The sequence below is a fragment of the Cetorhinus maximus genome, chromosome 17 (assembly GCF_964194155.1).
Source record: "Cetorhinus maximus chromosome 17, sCetMax3.hap1.1, whole genome shotgun sequence".
NCBI lineage: Eukaryota > Metazoa > Chordata > Chondrichthyes > Lamniformes > Cetorhinidae > Cetorhinus > Cetorhinus maximus.
The window spans coordinates 20,057,082-20,076,394 of record NC_135895.1 but is presented as its reverse complement, the minus strand read 5'-3'; the positions used below and the strand labels follow the sequence as shown (position 1 = coordinate 20,076,394).

At 44.6% G+C, this 19,313-nt stretch overlaps 1 protein-coding gene across 1 annotated transcript in view; it reads left to right on the top strand.

Moving 5' to 3' along the window:
- abca4b (ATP-binding cassette, sub-family A (ABC1), member 4b) overlaps nt 1-19,313 on the top strand; it is a 134,600-nt gene that overhangs the window by 65,268 nt on the left and 50,019 nt on the right. The window contains exons 24-28 of the mRNA XM_078560822.1: nt 4,924-5,117; nt 5,925-6,012; nt 7,931-8,136; nt 12,386-12,425; nt 14,559-14,639. Coding sequence (XP_078416948.1) covers nt 4,924-5,117; nt 5,925-6,012; nt 7,931-8,136; nt 12,386-12,425; nt 14,559-14,639 — 609 coding nt within the window. The remainder of the gene's footprint in view (nt 1-4,923; nt 5,118-5,924; nt 6,013-7,930; nt 8,137-12,385; nt 12,426-14,558; nt 14,640-19,313) is intronic.

Below are 19,313 nucleotides of genomic sequence, written 5' to 3'. Positions count from 1 at the left end.
TGGCAGGGGTAGGGGGTTAGGGGGTGTGGTGAGGTTGGGGAAGGTGATAGATCATGTGGACTGGTAGGATTGGGTCCATTGTGGGAGGGTGGCAGATGGTGATCTGAACGCAGAGGTGGCATAGGCGGAGATGCTGGTCAGGGGAGCGGATGCTGGTCAGTAGGGGATCGGAGCGTCCTACCACAGTGGAAGGGGTGGTGGAGGGAGCGGACAGATCATAGCTGGGGTGGCGAGTTTACTGATAAGCTTAAAAGCAAAATACTGTGGGTGCTGGAAATCTGAAACAAAAACGAAATGCAGGTCTGAGAGCATCTGTGGAGAGGAAGACAGAGTTAACGTTTCGAGTCTGTATGACTCTTCCTCAGAACTAGGTTCTGTTACTGATAAGCTCGTGCCTGAAGGAAACACTCTGCTCCTCCTGGCCCATAAGGAGTACTGTAGGGTTCAACCCTTCCTCTCACTTGGCAGGTTCCAGAGACCTGGGAAAGCAGCTAGACTGTGATTAAAAATAGAATCACTGTTAAAATGAAACAGGCAACCGATCTACTCCCAGGAGTCAGTCTGATTCCTATTTTAGACTTTTAGCTTTTTAACCTCCCACTGGAACCAAACCCACCCCTCATAATGTCAGATCAACAATATTGATAATGACGGACACTGCTATGTATAGTGTTGGATTCTACGATATATATGATGTTGGACTCTGCAATATATATATAAATGTTAAACTGCAATATGTGATGTTGGATCATACTGTATATTTATATATTTTATATGAACTGAACAATGTATATAATGTCAGCCTCTGCAATATCTATAATGTCGGACTCTGCTTCAACAGCAGCAGCATGCAATTTATATAGAACCTTTAATGTACTAAAAAGTCCCAGGGCATTTCAAGCTGCTAGCAAACAAAATTTGACACTGCCACATAAGGAAATGTTAAGGCGGGTGACAGGAAGTTGGTCAAAGAGATAGGTTTTAACGCGAGTCTTAGAGGAGAGAGAGAGAGAGATGCAGGGGGTTTTAGGGTAGGCATTCCAGAGCTTAGGGCTAAGGCTATTGAAGACTCAATCACCACTGGTGACGTGATGAAAACTGAGGACACGCAACAGTACATAAAATGGTAGACTCCTCCAACTTACACTGCTGATATGGAACTTCACACACCCGGAGTGCACGTAGGGAATTTGAACAGTGTGGTTAAGCACCACCCAACTGATGTTATGTAAACACCTTTGGTTGTCAGAGTAAATCTTCACTCTTGCATCTGGCTGGTTTCCCTTCAGTCTAAAATGTCTTGGCAGCTGTGCACTCCCCTACCCTACCGTGAACTTTGCCTTTTCCGTTCATACCCCACATGGAGAATCAGGCTCTGCGTCTCTCCAAACAATCTCACAACGATAACCATATCCTTAAGTATGAACTAGTGGTTTAGGAGGTCACCCGATAATCCTGAAACATGAAAATCTGACAGAGAAAGCAGCTGGTTTTCCAATATATGGTTAAAATGAATGAACCTCATCGGGTCTGGATTCCTGTTTCTGGTACGCAAATTTGTACAGTAGGGTTCCTATTATTTAAGCAAGAAAAGATATTTTAAATTTTTTTTATTTGAGGCTGCAGTAAACCATAATCTGTTGCTGCTTTTGCGTGTTCTTAATGCAGCCCATCCCATTAAAGAGAGCTTGCCAGGGAATTTCGACGGTGTTCTTTCCTGGTAAAGACTGAAGGGAAACCAGCCAGATGCAAGAGTGAAGATTTACTCTGACAACCAAAGGTGTTTACCAGGAGGAAAAACCAGTAAAACTTGGGAAAATGACTGGTCTTAAAATGGAACTCCAGTTTTCACCAGTACCAAGTTTTATTGGGTTTTTTTTCCTGCTGCCTGTTGATTCTGGGGAAAGTTGGGCACCACAGCAGCAGTAATGTGAAGGGCTGGGCAGAATCTTGCGGGGTTCAGGGGTCTTGCCTGCTGGCTAGAGACCCACAGTGCTTCTTTTTGCCAACACATGCCGAGCCGGCAAGTATCAAGGCGACCAGCAGGCCTTGCCCTGCAATCAGCACCCTGGAGGCGGATTCCTTCTACCAAGGGCTGCTGGGCCAGTCAAAGGTCGGTGGCTTCTGCGCTAAGCTGCACCCCTGAGGAGGCTGTGGCTTCTGCTGGAAGGACAACTCCCCCCCTCCAACCACCACCGGAGTCCCAGGGTTGAGGAGGGCCCATGACCCATGCTACAGGGGATGGGGGGGTCACGGGGAGAGGGACCCACACCCCCCGCAACTTCCTTATGTCCAGTCCCTCAACCAGGCACCGATTGCCTTTGATGCAAGGACGGCGCCACCCACCCCTTCCAGCACCGAGGGGACAAGCGGCTGCACAGGTTCACCTGCCGTGTAGGCCGCATGTTGACAGGCCCAACTACTGCTGGGTTAATCCCACTGGCAGTGGGACGAGGCCCTCAAGTGGTCATTAATTGGCTTTTCTAAGGGCCTCAGTGGGCAGGGCACATGAGCTTTTCCCGCACAGAACCTAATCCTGGTGGAGATGGGAAGGCAGTGGGGCCACCACCCAGCCCAAGAAAATGCCCTTCCACGCCACCAGCGGGCACACAAGATTCCAACGGGAGTTTTGCAGTTTAAGGTTAGAATATTGGGCTGAATTATCCCCCCCGTTGGGGGTGGGGGGGTTGTGCGGGAGGGGGGTGGGTGGGGGAAACGAGCATGAACCTGATCGCCGTCCCCCCCACCCCCAAACGGGTGCGCGCCGCCATTGTACACGGCCGGGCCGATTAAGGCCCAGCCAGTGTGACGCACACCTGGAAAGTGCTGAGCGTTCCCTGGGCGGGTGGGATGGGGGGTGTGGGGGGGTGGGGGTGGGGGGGTGCGGGGATTCCCTGAGTCGGGGCCTGTGCTCTTTCGCACACAGAAACCCCACCTGATGGCACGGAGCTGCCTCAGGGAGATTAGTTTGAGCTCTGAAAAATTTAATAAAGGGAAAAAAAAAATTTGAAGGGCCTGTCCCCTCATGTGAAGCTGTCACATGAGCTGGGACATGTCCATTAATTTTTTTCAGAAGGTTTTATTTAATTAATAAACCCGTCATGAAACCTCGTCCCGCCCGTGGATGAGGCTTCATGAAAAATGTGAAGGTCACCTGGGCTCTTCGCCTGCCCCCCCCGCCAACCTTAAGGTTGGATGGGCAGCATTCTTAACGAATTTAATTACTTTCTTAATGGCTTTAATAGGCCTTTGACAGTTCGGCGGGTGCGCAGCTGACACAGCTGCACCCCCGCCGAGCTGACAATCTAAATGACGCGCGGTGACGTCGGGACGCCCGCCCATTTACGTCATTTTACCAGTCGGCGAGCGGGCCCCGACCGGAACATTCTTCCCATTATTTCAGTGGCGGGCACGATCGATGATCTGATGTGCCACTTGCTGGTGAGTTTTTTTTTTAAACATCACCCAAGGACAAATTTCAAAAGGTTGATTCTGAACTTGAACTCCAGCCTGAGTCAGTAACTTACATCCAAGCGCCACAACAATTTTTGAAGATTGTTTTTAAGAACCTCAATTGTTATACCATGGAGGGGACACTCCAAAGTGGGGGCATTCCAGCCAATGTTTCTCAATTTCTCTGAGTGCTAGTTACGAGCAGCGCCCTCGGTCCAAAAAACCCCTTGTGTTTCAGAAATGTATAAAGTAACAGAGAGAAGCCGGAACCTCCCATGGATCTGAAATCATGCGACAATGACACATTCAGTAAGTTAAACAAAACGTGATCCAGAACATACGGTTTCAAGAGTGACACCTCCTTCATTAATGTGCACTGTGAGGTCATGCGAGGAGGGCACCAGGTTAGGATTCACATTGCAAAGAGCTAAGGATGCAGTAACTTAATGCTGATGTTAGCTAAACCTGTATGAGCCAGCTAGGTTTGACCTACACCCTTTATACATGAAGTCTTGACTCTTAATAAACAAACCTTATGGCTGGGGGCAAGTGGGAGTATACAGGAGCATTCTTCTCCTGCGAACACCGCTGGAAAAGATTTTGAAGCATGTTCCCTTCCGGAGAGGAGATATTTATATTCCTATGTCACACCTCCAGATTGAGAGAGACCCAGAGGGTGCCTCTCCTGCAGCTTGCTGTGAGCAGATGCTGCTCCTTAGTTGCTTCGCACGGCCAAGCTTGGGCTGAAACGTGCGTGCAGAGTCAGGACAGTGCGGTTTCTCAGCTGGAACATGGGTTGTGCAGTCACGATTAGTAACGGAGTGTGTAAGGACTTTTGGAACTAAATCGTAGCCAAGGAGCCCCAGGGCGGAACATGCTGATACCAGACCTTCCAAGCCCACCCTTATTCCTGACAATCATCTACCTTTTTAATGTGTACGACCACTTATACCAAGGAGCAATCAAATACTTTATATCATACAGGATAAATAGGGAGGTTTATGACAACCCAAGGCCTGAAGGAGTCCCTGTATCCCCAGCAAAAATGATTGTGCTTCCAGCCTTGTGTATCTGATTCTAAAATCTCCCTCAGATTGAAAGGTCTCAAGCCTTGGGCTACATCCTTTCACTTTGGTTTAGAAACTATCGAACAAATTCATTCCAGAAATGAAATAATGTGACTTTACAAGCAAGCTAAACACGATCAAAACCAAATCTAGCTCAACAAAAGCCTTGGCTGATATGACGGCTCCCTCTAGTGGACAGCATTGACTCTAAATAACAAACCAAGAAAGATGAGAAAAGCAAAATACTGCGGATGCTGGAAATCTGAAACAAAAAAAGAAAATACTGGGAAAGCTCAGCAGGTCCAACAGCATCTACGGAGAGAAAGACAGAGTTAACATTTCAAGTCCGTATAACTCTTCTTCAGAGCTGGTGATGATAAGTTCTCATGTTCTCACACTTTAGGGAGAACCATCATCCTCTCCACTCATCACATGGATGAAGCAGATCTTCTCGGTGACAGGATCGCAATCATTTCTCAGGGGAAGCTGCAGTGTTGTGGCTCCTCTTTGTTTCTCAAGAATTGCTTTGGCTCTGGTTTCTATCTTACCCTGGTTCGCAGGATGAAGAAAGCAAAACGAAGGAAACAAGATGTCGGAGTAAGTTAATGCCTTAGCACCTCACTGTGTACATAAAGGACAGATCACCTACTCTGTATCAGTGTAGAAACTGCTCTAAAGGTTCTTCAGTTGTAAAATCAGATCATAGGCCCCATTAATGAACAAACCGTTGAGAATCTGCCTTCACCTTTAATGTACAAGGCAACTGAAATGAGTTACCATCGCTCTTTTCCTAGTCAATATTAGCAAGATATTCACTACCCATTGGGGGAGTCTTGTGGTGCAGTGGGTAGTGCCCCTGTCTCTGAGCTAGAAGCCCCAGGTTCAATTCCCACTCCAGGACTTGATAGCCAAGGCAGGTGAGCTCATAATGTGAGCAAATAGATTTGAGTATCAACCTGCAGATCCTTCCAACACAAGCCAGTGCCAGGCAGTAAAAGTGGGAGAGATTCCTGGTCAGCTATGTGTTAGAAAGAAGGTTGGGGCCTCAACCATCACTATCCATCACCCCCAGGTTACTACATGCATGTAAAAGTACAAATTGCCACAGCAACTCAACTTCCTGGAGTGAACTCTAACCCACCGCCACACACAACCCATTTTCTGCAGGAATAACATTACTTTAAACAGCCTTGCACGAAGCTGGAAATGACAAACGAACACACGGAGGAAGCACTTCCGCAAAAACAATATAACTGTTGGGGAAATGGGGTCAGGAGCAGAATTTAAAAGGATCAAAGGGTTTCTCCCACACAGACACAAGCTAGTGGAGTGAGTGATCTTTGCTGCCCATGGTGTTCAGTTCAACTGATCTGTGCTTCTCTTTTGCCCACAAACTCATCACAGCCGACGTGTACCTGTGGATCAGGCTGTTCCTGCTCCTGCTCCAACTGTTTCCCTATTGATGAGACCCTGCCAGAAGAAGAACTAGACGGTAAGGTTTGCATTTTCTGCCTTGCATTTATCAGTGATAGATTGGCACTGCTCAGTTCCATGCTAGTTCACCTAATCTATTCTCCCTGCCGTGTGGGGGCTGAATGGACCTCATTTTTGGGTCGCTTTGGATCTTCTCTAGGTCTTTAACTGGACAAGCCCAAAACACTGGTCAACACACTGAAAGGTTTGTTAAAGGTTCTCAAGCATTTGTATTCCCTCATCTGGTTATGTTTCAAGAAATGACACTGGGCAGGAAATGATGGCACACAGCCAGCATGCAATAACCTAGTGACACTTTTATTACGTCACTTGTTCAAATTTATCCCACTCTGCATCTTTGTTATTTCCTCGCCCCCCCCCCCCCCCCCCCACCATTATAAGTTGTATTTTCAGTGTTGTGTGCGTTGACAGGAAGAGGAGCTGTTTGACAGTGTTCCAAATGTTAGATCTGTGGGGCCAGCCAACAGGAAGCATGCTTGGGTTGGCAAATACAGCACAACAGTTTACATAAGGCTGATTCAATGGGAGCTCACATCACTTTGTAAAGAGTGGAAGTATCCCTCTCATTGTTTCTCGCTCACTGAGCATTAGCCTCCACTTTTAGCCAGCCAGCCTGTGACATCAATGATAGTCCAGAAATAACTCTCTGCAATATTAATGTGCAAAGGCTCAATGCATTCCTGTTCTTATAATGTTATTCTATCTGCTATTTTAACAGATGTTGACCCATTCACATTAAAAGCGTAAACACTTGGGTTAAAATCGCATGCGTTACAGGATGTCATTTAATAAGAAAGGAAGGCTTGCATTTATATAGCGCCCTTCATAACCATAGGACCTCCCAGAGCGCCTTACAGCAAATGAAGTATTTTTGAAGTGTAGTCACTGTTGTAATGCAGGAAAAGTGGCAGCCAATTTGTGCACAGCAAGATCCCATAAGCAGCATTGTTGCAATGGCTGCATAATCTGTTTTGTTTGGTGATGTTGATTGAGGAATAAATATTGGCCAGGACCTTGGGGAGAATTTCCCTTCTCTTTGAAATGATGTCATGGGAACTCTTCTATATACTTAAGATATACAGCACAGAAACAGGCCATTCAGTCCAACCAATTCATGCAGTGTTTATGCTCCATTCAAGCCTCCTCCCATCTTTTCTCATCTAAATTTACTGCTATAACCAGCTACTCCCTTCTCCCCCATATGCTTGTCTAATTTCCTCTTAAATGCATCTATATTATTTACTTCAACCGAATAATACTCGGCTCCACAGCAGTGAGTTCCACATTCTCACCATTCTTTGGGTGAGGAAGTTCCTTCTGAATTCCCTATTGGAATTCTCAGTGACTATCTTATATTGATGGCCTTTAGTTATCCTCTTCCCCATAAAAGGAAACATTCTCTCTCTATCCAGTCTATCAAAACCTTTCATCGTTTTAAAGGCCTCGATTAGGTCACCCCCTCAGCATTTTTTTTTGAAGAGAGCGGGCAGAAGGGGATCTCAGGTTAACATCTCATCCAAAAGGTGGCGGAGCCTCTGACAGTGCTGCACTCCCTCAGTGCTGCACTGTGGTGTCAAACTGGACTTTTGTGCTCAAGCCCTAGAGCGGGACTTGAGTTCAGAACTTTCTGACTCAGGGGCGAAAGCACTAAAAAAGGAGCCATGGCAGAAACCGTTTTGTTTATTACTATCGCCAATAGTCATTTCTAGACACATGTTTTGACCCCTGTTATAAGTAATAAGCATCATACCCAAGGTGCTGACTATAGTGAGAAACCCAGTGCACTTTAATTCTGGATCATCAATGAGAATGGATTGCCCGGTTGATATGAAGATGACAGTGATTGTAGTAAACTTGCAGTAAATGGCAGTCTATGGCCTCCTACTGTGGCCTTCATTGCGGTTTCTCTCATACAGGTGATGTGGACGCATTGACAAGTCTCATCCAACATCATGTTCCTGAGGCCAAGCTGATAGAAAATGTCGGTCAAGAGCTTTACTATCTGCTGCCCAGTAAAGACTTCAAACATCGGGCCTACGCCAGCCTGTTCCGGGAAATCGAAGAGACCCTCCAAGATCTAGGCCTCAGCAGCTTTGGTGTGTCTGACACATCGCTGGAGGAGGTAAGGCTGATCCTTACCTATCACAAGAAACTTCTTTTTATCGGTTCCTTGAAAGCTGACTTGAAACAATTCTCACTAGAAATTGTAAAAGATGTGTGTTGCCTATTAAATATGGTATTGCAAAGAAACTCAAAGGCCCTGAAATTATGCTTGCTGGAATTTTATTTGGAGGTGACCGTAAGTACCATAAGACATAGGAGCAGAAATAGGCCATTCGGCCCATCGAGTCTGCTCCACCATTCAATGGGATCATGGCTAACCTGATAATCGTCAACTCCACTTTCCTACCTTTTGCCCAAAGCCCACCCCTGTTTGGCTGGGTCGCCTGCAGCCATCTTAATGGCCGTTGGGATGTTATGGGGCTTCCACTTGATTGGCTGGCAGCCCTCCTATCCCAGCAGTAGGCAGTCCTCCAGGAGGAGCTGCCATGGGCCCGGACTTAAAGGTAAGTTGAGGTTACAGCCAGGGCCAGCCTGGCAGGCAGCAGCAAGGGGGTCAGGTTCTTCAGGTCAGGAACATACGAATGAGGAGCAGGAGTAGGCCATTCGGCCCCTCGAGCCTGCTCCACCATTTAATAAGATCATGGCTGATCTGATAGTAACCTCCAACCTGCATCCCACCTACCCCCGATAACCCCCTTGCTTACCAAGAATCTATCCACCTCTGCCTTAAAAATATTCAAGGACTCTGCTTCCACCGCCTTTTCAGGAAGAGAGTTCCAAAGACTCACAACCCCCTGAGTGAAAAGATTTCTCCTCATCTCTGTTTTAAATGGGCGACCCCTTATTTTTAAACAGTGACCCCCTAAGCCTAGATTCTCCCAGTGGAAGGAGGAAACGCAGTGAGTGGGGCGGGCGTAGCTGGGAGGAACTACCTTGGGGGGTAGGGGGGTCTCCATTGAGAATAGGGTGCCCAAACCACCATTACACCCTCCCCTAACCATCCTGCCAACAAGACTGCCAGGTTTTACCTAGCAGCCAGGACACTTGGCCCTGGCACTCACCGCTATGAGAAAAATCCCAATGGCGGTGAGAGGAGGCCCTTAAGTGGCCATTAATTGGCCAATTAAGGGCCTCGATTGGCACATGGTCAAGCGGGCTGCCTGACTCCTCCCCCCACCATGGGTAAAATCCCAGTGGTTGTGGGTAGGCGCAGTCGCCATGGCACCCAACTTTATGCCTCCCATCTGCTAAACTGCCTCTAGTGGTGGTTGCAGAGTTCTGGCCACTGTGTGGATATTAGCATACAAACATATAACACATTTGTGTGCAATCCTCTTTCGGACTTTTTTAACAGGAACATCACAATGTTCAAATGAAATTGGTTCATGGTGTCTATTGGACAAAGGAATTCCATATAGACATGATAGGCCTCCATGCAGTGCTACGCTGAGAGAAATTTCCAGGCAGAAGTCATGGGCAATACTAACTTGTGATGTTCTCATTGGCACACCATGGCCAGAACTCTATACCTGCCCCTCCCCCAGCTCTGGGAGTGGGCTGGTAGGTGGGGGCTGGTGAGGGTGTCATAAAATCATGTGGGATGACAAGGGTTGGCGGGGGCAGTGGGCTCATTGCCTGACCACCTCTGCTGATATTTTACCAGCAGTGAGGTAGGTGTCAGGTGGCCTGCTCACCCTCGGGCCACCTAATGGCCATTCAAGGGCCTCTTCCTGCTGCCATTGATATTTTATGAGTTGCGGGGGTGCCTGCAGGTTTGGGGTTGAGGGGGTTTGCGAGAGGTCCCTCCTGATCGGGCATCCTGTGCCCATAAAGGGCACTTCACTGAAGAAAGGTCTGTCTGCCTCCCCACTCCCCCCCACCCCAGCACTTAATGACCACCCCACCTCCCCCCGCCTGGCTTCTAGATCAACACCTCTCACCGAGGCCTGCCTGACTGGCCGCAGTGAGCCTGCTGCACTTACCCGCTTCTCCCACCTCTATCACTGGGGCTTGGTCCAGGACAGGTTGAATTCCCAGCAGTGGCCACCACTCCTGGTGAAAGTTTTAAGCAGTGTAGTTGTATCGTTACCTACAACGTCATCTGAGTAGCACCTAATTCATTGATAAGCCATTAATTGTGCAATAAATGTTGTATCCACAGAAAGACACAGTTAGTTTGCCTTCTTGTCATCAAGTCTTTATATCAGTGCAAGGAGTGTCCTGAGGATACACACTCCTCACAAGTGTTCTCATAAATAACAAACTGAAGGCTCACAGCTCAGTCGGGGAATCACTGGATTTACAACCAGCAGCAATGTGTTGAAAAGAGCTGTCCACATTTAGGGCTTGAATTCCCATGGGAATTCTCCCCCTTGTCCACCATGACCTTGGTGAATGATCTACAGAATCCCTGGCGTAATGGCGTAAACAGGATTTGGGGGCCATTTAAATTTCCAGCGACGTAGCAAGACAAACAATATTGGTTCAGCTGCCTGTTCCACAGCCCGCCAAGCTTCCCTTTCCCGGGAATGTCTAACAGGCCACACTGTTCCAATGCAGGATGTCGAAATGATCTTTTTAGTCTGGGTTTCCCATGGATCAACCGCAAAAGTAATGGCGGGTGCGCAGGGGAACGTCCACAGAGATCAATGGTGTTATTATTTTATACTAGTCTGCTAGGTCACTGTTGTGTATTTATCATAGTGCAAATTGACCAATGTAACAGCACTGCTTCTTGTGAACTGCAATATTATACATCTGCTTTGCAGCAGCTGTGTGAATGTATCACTTCAGATAGGAACAATCAATGCGAATGTTGGACTTCACATTTATTGGACATTGGCCCTGTTTGGAATTCAGAAGTGTTAGCCATTTAAAGATATTACTTGTATGGCTTGTGTAGATTAGGACTGAACTCCCTTGCATAAAGGGTGATCTAATCAAGGTGCTAAACATGAGTAAAGGAGTTGAGGGTAGGTAGAGAGAAGCTATTTTCTCTAGTGGGGGAATCCAGATCATGGGGTATAACCTTAAAGTTAGGGGTAGTCCATTCATAGAATCTGTCACGCCTCCCTGGGGATAGTGCGCTGTAATATCGAGCCCCACTGTTCCCTGAGCTGCAACAAATGTGAAAAGTTAAACCAAACCACCAGATTGCTCCAATTCTACCTAATTGTTTAATTTAGGTTAACAGAAAACGTGCACCAGGTTTGTAAACCTAATAAGTAAATAACTGTTTATTGAACAAACGGTCATTGACCAGTGGCAAAAGAAAGAAATATGAATAGCTAATTTCTAACTCTATAACCTATACTCTACCCCTTCTTAAATCCCTATCCACACACATTCAAGACACATAAGACATACTAAAGCATAGATTTTAAGGGTGGGATAAAACAGTTCAATAGCACCAATTCCAGAGTATAGACTCGATGGGTTGATTTTGATCGATGTCTTCCAAATTCCTTTCAGTTTTTGTTGATGACGCGATGTGGCCTTCCAGCACTTTCAGTATTTAGTTCACTAGCTGAGCACTTGCCTTTCAATGTCTCTAACAGTGATTTTTCCCTTTTGCCTCTTGACAGGGGTTTTCAGAGAGAGGGCAGGTTATAGAGATGGGAGAAGAAAAGCCAGCTAGCTATTGTTGTAGAATTACTGGAATCTTCCACACACAGGAAAATTAGGTTTTAGGTCTTGTTCCTTTCAGGCTAGGAGTTATCCAGCTACATTGCTTCTCACACAAAACCTGGTCACCTGGTCAGAAGCCACTTAAAATGCTGTTGTCAGGCAGCTCCCTTGGTCCTTTCTGGTACCATTCTGTCTTTCATGGCACACTCTGTCCCAGGATTGCAACATTGTATAAATCTCTCATCCTGTTCCAGTGGACATGTCTTTCAACCTGCAGCCATTGTAATTCTAATCCACAGTCCAACAGAAAATAAAAAGATATGTTCTTTACAACAGTCCAATATAAATAATAAGTTATGTTCCTTACAAATCCTAAAATCTTAAAGCACAGATGGAGGCCAGTACTAAATTGACTGGACACAATTTGCTTTGCATTGTCAAATAGCACTTCAAATATCATCATAATCAGCATGATTGCAGGCTGCCACTTTATTGTTGAGAGAGCAAAGTCAAAATAACTAGGCGTCTAATGTCTAAACTTGCCTGGTGCTTGTCCCTGCGCCTTATTGTGAGATCAGTGTTGAGTATTTTCCTTCAACGTAATGTTTTTAAATGATATTTGCTTTGTGAAAGAGCTGAGAGGTACCTATAATTCAATGCCATTGTTGGTTCATTTTCAGATATTCTTAAAGGCTACTGAAGATCCTATGCACAGAACAGGTAAACAAGCATGCCCGAGAATTCAGAATGTATGATTCATGTGGAACATGTTGAGTATAGAGGTTGTGCTTTTGGTGAAGTTTAAATACGGATAAATAATGAAAAATCTTGCATTTATATAGCAGCCTTCACAACCTCAGGACCAGTGTTCCTTCTAAGGTGCACGGCTACACAGCAACCCTGTAGTTCCCCTGCAGGCCGTGCACACGTTGGCCCCTTTAAATTACCACCCTTCAAGGCCATGTTAAAAAAAAATTTAAAGGGGCCACGCACTTACAAAAAAATCACTCGTGTATCCCAAAAAAATCATCAGAGGGAGCATTGCGTAGGACATCTCGAGTGATTCACAGGCAATGAAGTACTTTTGAAAAGTAATCGTCATTGTAATATTAGAAAATGCAGCGCCGATGGGTCCCACAAGTAACAAGGAACCAAATGAACAGATCCTCTGCTTTACTGATATCGGGCAGGACACTCGGAGAACTCCCAGTCTTCAAATAGTCTTGTGAAATTATTTATCTCCACGTGAGAGGGCAAACAGGGCCTGTGTTTAATGCTTCATCTGAAGGACCTCACCTCAGACAGTGCAGCGCTCCCTCAGTACTGCACAGAAATGTCAACCTAGACTGTGAGCGGAGTATGGCTTGAACCCATTACCTTCTTACTACAAGAGTGATATCACTGAGCCAACTCTGATACCTTGCTCTGATCATGCGGACCATATTTTATCTTTTGACAGTGAAGTGTAAGCTTACAAATTTATTCAATATAGCCTAGTATATCCAATGCAATGTTGCAAATTAACAGAAGTAGAAATTTGCATCTTTTTCACTGTTAATTAGTTTTTGCTTAACAGAATACGAACAAGGAGCAGGAGTAGTAGGCCATTCGGCCCCTCGAGCCTGCTACATCAATTAATAAGATTGTGACTGACCTGATAATAACCTCAAATCTGCATCCTGCCTACCCCAATAACCTATCAGCCCCTTGCTTACCAAGAACCTATCCACCTCTGCCTTAAAAATATTCAAAGACTCTGCTTCCACTGCCTTATCAGGAAGAGAGTTCCAAAGACTCACGACCCTCTGAGGGAAAAGATTTCTCCTCATCTCCGTTTTAAATGAGCGATTTAAACAGTGACCCCTAGCTCTAGATTCTCCCACAAGAGAAAACATCCTCTCCACATCCACCCTGTCGAGACCCCTCAGGATCTTATATGTATAAAGGCTCTGTGTCATCGCACAGCCATTGGGAGAACATACATGTGTAGCAAAAGAAATAGTCAGGAACAGACGATGGTTTTGCTTTTCATGGTGTTTTAGATGATTGTAGAACCCTAAATTTAACCGTATATCTACAGTGGAATATGTTGCACTGAATCAGCCCTAACCATCAAAAATCCTGGAGATTATATATAGCTGGCTGGACCTTGCTGGACAAATAACAATGCATTATTTATGCACAAATCAGCGAGAAAATTTAGGGAGTCGAGGGGGATTTACTGGTCGATATATGTGATTCCTCTATTTGTTTCACACAAACAGCATCTTGCCCTTAGGCTCCCCGCTATTTTCAATAACTTGCTGGTTTTGCAAATTAATTGCTCATTAATCTCACCACTGCAACTTAAGTCTGATAATTAGCAGCATAAGTACTTTTTAATGATGTGATGATTGTTACTACAATGCCAAGTAACCTCCCTGGCCCAGAAATTGAACAATTTAAACTATGATGTCTCTTTCAGTCAGATAAATTACAAGACTTTGAAAATGTCAAATTTAAAAAAAACACTTTTCTGTTGTGTCTTTTTTTTCCTCTTGATCCAATCCTTCTTTCCTTCTCTATCTTTCTTTCAGTATCTTATTTATGGTAACTCTAATACACTCTCCTTCTCAGTTATTCCTGTGTATCTTTCTTAATCTTTCATTTGCATTGATTAAGGAGTTAGAGCAAGGGCCCAATGCCCTTGCGTTGTTCCCAACAAATTACAGGGCAGCAAAATGTCTAACTAATGGGGAATTCCGTGAGATGACCCCTCCAGCAAGATCTGGCCCAAAGGTCAAGATTTTATTCAAGTTACTAATAACCTCTTTAATCATTGCTCTTTTCTTTGTTAATCATGATCTTTGCAAGACTGTCTGATACCAAGAAAATCAGAAGCAGGCCTTAGAGAGGAACACAAGGCAACAGTTGTCAACATTGAGACTAACAATGGTGAGCATGAAGGAAATTCTAATCATTCAGTCTCTTAGTTCTACATTAAGACATAAACTACCAGACCGTAGCTTTGGTGAGAATGTATCAGGATCTTCTGTGGCAATAGTTTTATCCCAAAATATGAATCCTGAACAATCCCTTCCTTCAATATCCCATTTTATTGCAGATTTCATTTTTAATTTACGAGCAGATCCCTGACGCTAATGTGCTTACAATGGGCCGAATGGCCTCCTGTGTTGTAACAATTCTATGATTCAGTTCCGTGTGTTAATGTTCTTGGTCCTATTGCTGTCTGTTCCCTTACATTTGCAAATTTCCATTATTTCTGGTCAATTTGTTTGATCGGACATTCTTCTTACACAAGATGCTGCGTTGTAATGGCGGCTACCTGACTAAGCTGGCCGCACCTGCATAAACTTATAAAGCTACAGTAATCCATTAATTAATGATGATATCACCACTGAATTCTAACTAAGAAATCACATTCTTGATTCAATATGCAGATTGACTTATTTTTTTTTTAAGTTCCCATTTTGGTTATCGACAATTCTGATCCTGCCCTTTGAACTTAATTCCTGACACTATCAGTGACAGAAACCAGAGCAGCAGTTCAAAAGTCAATGCAAGACGTATACAAACATTACAGTTCCAAAACCTCTGGCCCAACTACAAAAAAAACAATTCCCTTCATAATAAATCGGGTTAAGAATGTGATTCTTCCCCCCCACCCCCCCACTCCCCTCCACCACAGGAAAGATTCTTTAAAACTGCCCTACTGACAGGGAACAAAAAGTAATTATGGGACATTAAATTTAATAACTTCCACATTATTAATGCAGAAGCTAATCTCTACCTCTTTGGATTTTGGCCTCCAAGCTTAAAAACCTGCAAAGTTTACTTCAAAGGATAAAATACCAACAGTTGGAATAAGCACTTTGCCAGCAGTAGATGATGCCTATTGCCAACATGCAGCAGTCTATATCCATGACAAAAATAGCAAGCTATTCACTACACCAGTGTACAGCTCACCAAATGTCACCAAGAAAGGGCACAATTATCCAACCCATTAGATGAAGCATTCTGATTAAAACATCAATGAGTTGAGTTTAAAATCACTAGGTTAGCTAAAGCCCGATTGTGGTCCTATTAATGAGTTTCTGGGCGTATTTGGTCTTGACGCTGTGCTGCGGCTCCCATTCTGTCTGGTAGCCTACGTGGGTACTTGTGCAATATAGGCTGAATTTTCCTGGTCACATGACGGTGGGCCTGGCAGTAGGGGCAGCCACATCGGGGCAGCTCCCCAACACCTTCCCAACACCAGGGAAGATTCTCAGTGGAATAGAATTGGATGAGGCAGGCAGCCACTTAACACGGTTAAGAGCCCAATTAGGGGCGCTTTTGCAGCCTCACTGGTATTTTGCCACCAACAGAGCTGCCCCCTCACCATGTGCAGAGGCTGCCAGCTCAATAGAAGGGGCCTGCTGGAGCCAGAGGCTTCATGCCCCATTGACAGATCAGCGGGGCAGGAGATCTGGCCCCAGCATTTCCCTCAGAGGATTTTCCCTTCACACTGAGGGGCCCAGCAGCTTTGGCCCTGATAATTTTTTATTTGCATCCATGCCTCTGAGGGTGCGTCCATGTTGAAGTACCATCCCATCCCTGAGCTGCCTCAGCAGTGCCCACCTCACTAAAGGTAGTCAAAACTCCAGAGCTGTCACTAACTGGGCCCTCTGATTGGCCCTGGCAGCACTGAGGGCCAGCTTGCCATCCTTAATGGCGAGCGTGGAGGTAGCCAATTAGGAGGAAGATTGCACTGCCAGGTTCAGAAGTGCGGGGCTTGGGACCCCCATTTGGTACCGACATCAGGGTTCTGAAACCCCTGAGAAAAATGAGCCCACGTTGTTGAATCCAATAAGAAGTGTGTAGCTGCGGTGGTGATGTAATGATGCCAATGCTCCTGTGAACTGTTTCACAGGGCATTGATTTTTTCCTCTGTCAATTATCCATCTTCACCTAAGACTAGTAATTCAGCCTAGGTACTGTTACACTGGTACCAGGCAGCCCTTGGCTTTGCCCAAGTGGCCATTATCCATGTATTGACTATTTGATTATGGCCCAAACCTAATGCCCACACACATGCACTTCTCCTCCTCCAGGTACCATGCCCTAAGAGGACATTGACAACCCTGGACTTTCATTGGATTGGTCCATGGTTATGCTTATGCATATTGGAAGGACTTACAGGCTGGTAATCAACCTGTTTGGCCATGGTATGAACTCACCTTCCACAGCCATCAAGTCCTGAGGTGGGACTTGAACCTGGAGCTTCTGGCCCAGAGATAGGGACCTTATCATTGTGCCACAAGACCTCAGGCACTTGTAGTAGGGGTTAAATTTGATAGTGTTGAGGAGTGAGAAGCCTGACAGATTTTAATTTTTCTCCCCTTTTTAATCCAAAGTCTATGGCAGTGAAAGTATTGCCGCTCTGACTGAGATGAACTACATCAGTGTGGTGCAGGAATCAGTCTTTCCCAGTGTTTATGGCTCAGCTTCTCTGTGAATGAACTTGCTGAGCCATCAGGCAAGGCGTGTCTGCTCTTTAATCCTTATCTACGACTCTTTACCACAGCAAGAATACCCTCTCATTTCAAAAAAGTGTCTGGTGCAGAAGACACTTTTAAGTCATAGTCAAGTTAAACAGAAGAACAAAAGGGTTATGGAACAAGGATGTCTCATTGATGTGAAGATGTGTAATTACATTTGCATCTAATTATTAGGCTGCCAGATGCATACTTGTATGGAATCACAAAATAACTTGTTTGGTAGCCTGCAAATGTAATTACATTGAAACATGATTTCAAAACTCTAAAGGGGAAGGAATACTTTTGGTACAAAGTACATTCCCTTTTAATATTAAATTGTTGATTTTCGCTTGGTAGTACAGAACTTGAATATTGCTGAGAAGAGAGACATGTTGCCGAAGCTTTTTGTTAATAGTAGTCAACTTGTCAACCAATCAGCACCCTTTTCTTCTGTAGTATAAATTGTTGTGATCATTTGACATTTGGCATCCTTGTCCTGATGAGTCCAAAATGAAAAGCTTCAGCAACATGTATTTCTTTTCTCCTGTAGTATAAATTGTTGTGATTAGTTGAAATTTGGCATCCTTGTCCTGATGAGTCCAAAATGAAAAATGTCAGCAACATGTATCTCTTTTCTCCTGTAGTATAAATTGTTGTGATCATTTGAAATTTGGCATCCTTGTCCTGATGAGTTCAAAATGAAAAACTTCAGAAACATGTATCCCTTTTCATTAATATTCATTGTCATCTTTATTCTGCTACTGATACTCTTTAGACAATGACATGTTTATATAGAGTTACCCCTCATTTTGTCCAGGATGCTCCTATTAATTCACAAAGTAGGCATGGCCAGAGAAAGCCATTTAAGTAATAATAGCTCAGCCATCCAGAAGGAACATTCAGTCTTCCCCACCACAGCATTGAAATGATTCCAGAGTACTTTCACTACCCTCTATGAGCTGTTTATTTGGAAAAACCTCCCGACAGCAGTCCCAAATTAACTTATTACCAATTTGAACCTTTGTCCCATGGTTACCATTTAGTTTGAAACAGTGTTTCAGACTTTTTGTTTCTGCCTTTTTTTGTTTGCTACCTTATACATCTTTCAGTTACCTCATTTCACAGCCTAAAATTTCTAGCTTTTCCACATACCTCAGTGGAGAGTGCCATAGCTCTTTTCTGCTTTGTTTCCTTTGTACACTTCACCAGTTTCCATTGAGTTTCTGAATCCTAAGTTTTTAATTGCATTAAAAGCTGTACAATTGGTACCATCCTAAATAAGTAGCATCCGTTTCAACTTTTAGATAAGTTATCACCTATTCCCAGGTTTTAGCGTGAACCCTCAATGCATTAAAGTGAAATATGAGTATTTTGTGTGGAATATTTTAACACCTGTTGGATGTTGGAGGCTTTAATTTGTAATAGGGCTGTCCATGGCTGACTGGGCTGTACATGGTCCACTGAGTTATCGCCTCCTAACAAGAGCCTAATTAGATTTATCATCTGATGTCCTCATACCATCACCGTTCTGGTTACATTTAACATCTCCTAAAGGCAATCGAAAAGCAGAATATTGCAGATGCTGGAAATCTCAGAACTAAGCTTCTTTCATTTTTATTTTGCCTTCTACACCTACATTGCTACACTTCTGGCCTATTGCACATACCCAATTTCCTTCACTGTGCCTTCGGATATCTGGGCCCTGGAATTCTCTCCCTACCCTTCTCTGCTTCTCTCTCTCTCTCTTTCTCTCGGCTTCTCTCTTGCTTTCGCTCCTTCTGTAAGACCATTCTTAAAAGAAACCCTTTTGACCAAGCTTTTGGTCACCTGTCCTAATATCAACTTAAGTGGCTCAGTGACATGTTTTGTCTGCCAATGCTCCTGTGACATGCCTCAAGCTGTTTTACTATGTTAAAGGTGCTATATAAATGCAAGTTGCTGCTAATGTCCACTCCCACAGCCATAAAGGATAGCCAGCGTTTATCAAATACTTCGTCATTTCAAGAAATAATTTCAAGAGGGAAATGGGATAAAATGGTGGGGGAGCTGGGAAATGCAGGTCAAATAGGTTTTCAAAATGTGTCTATTA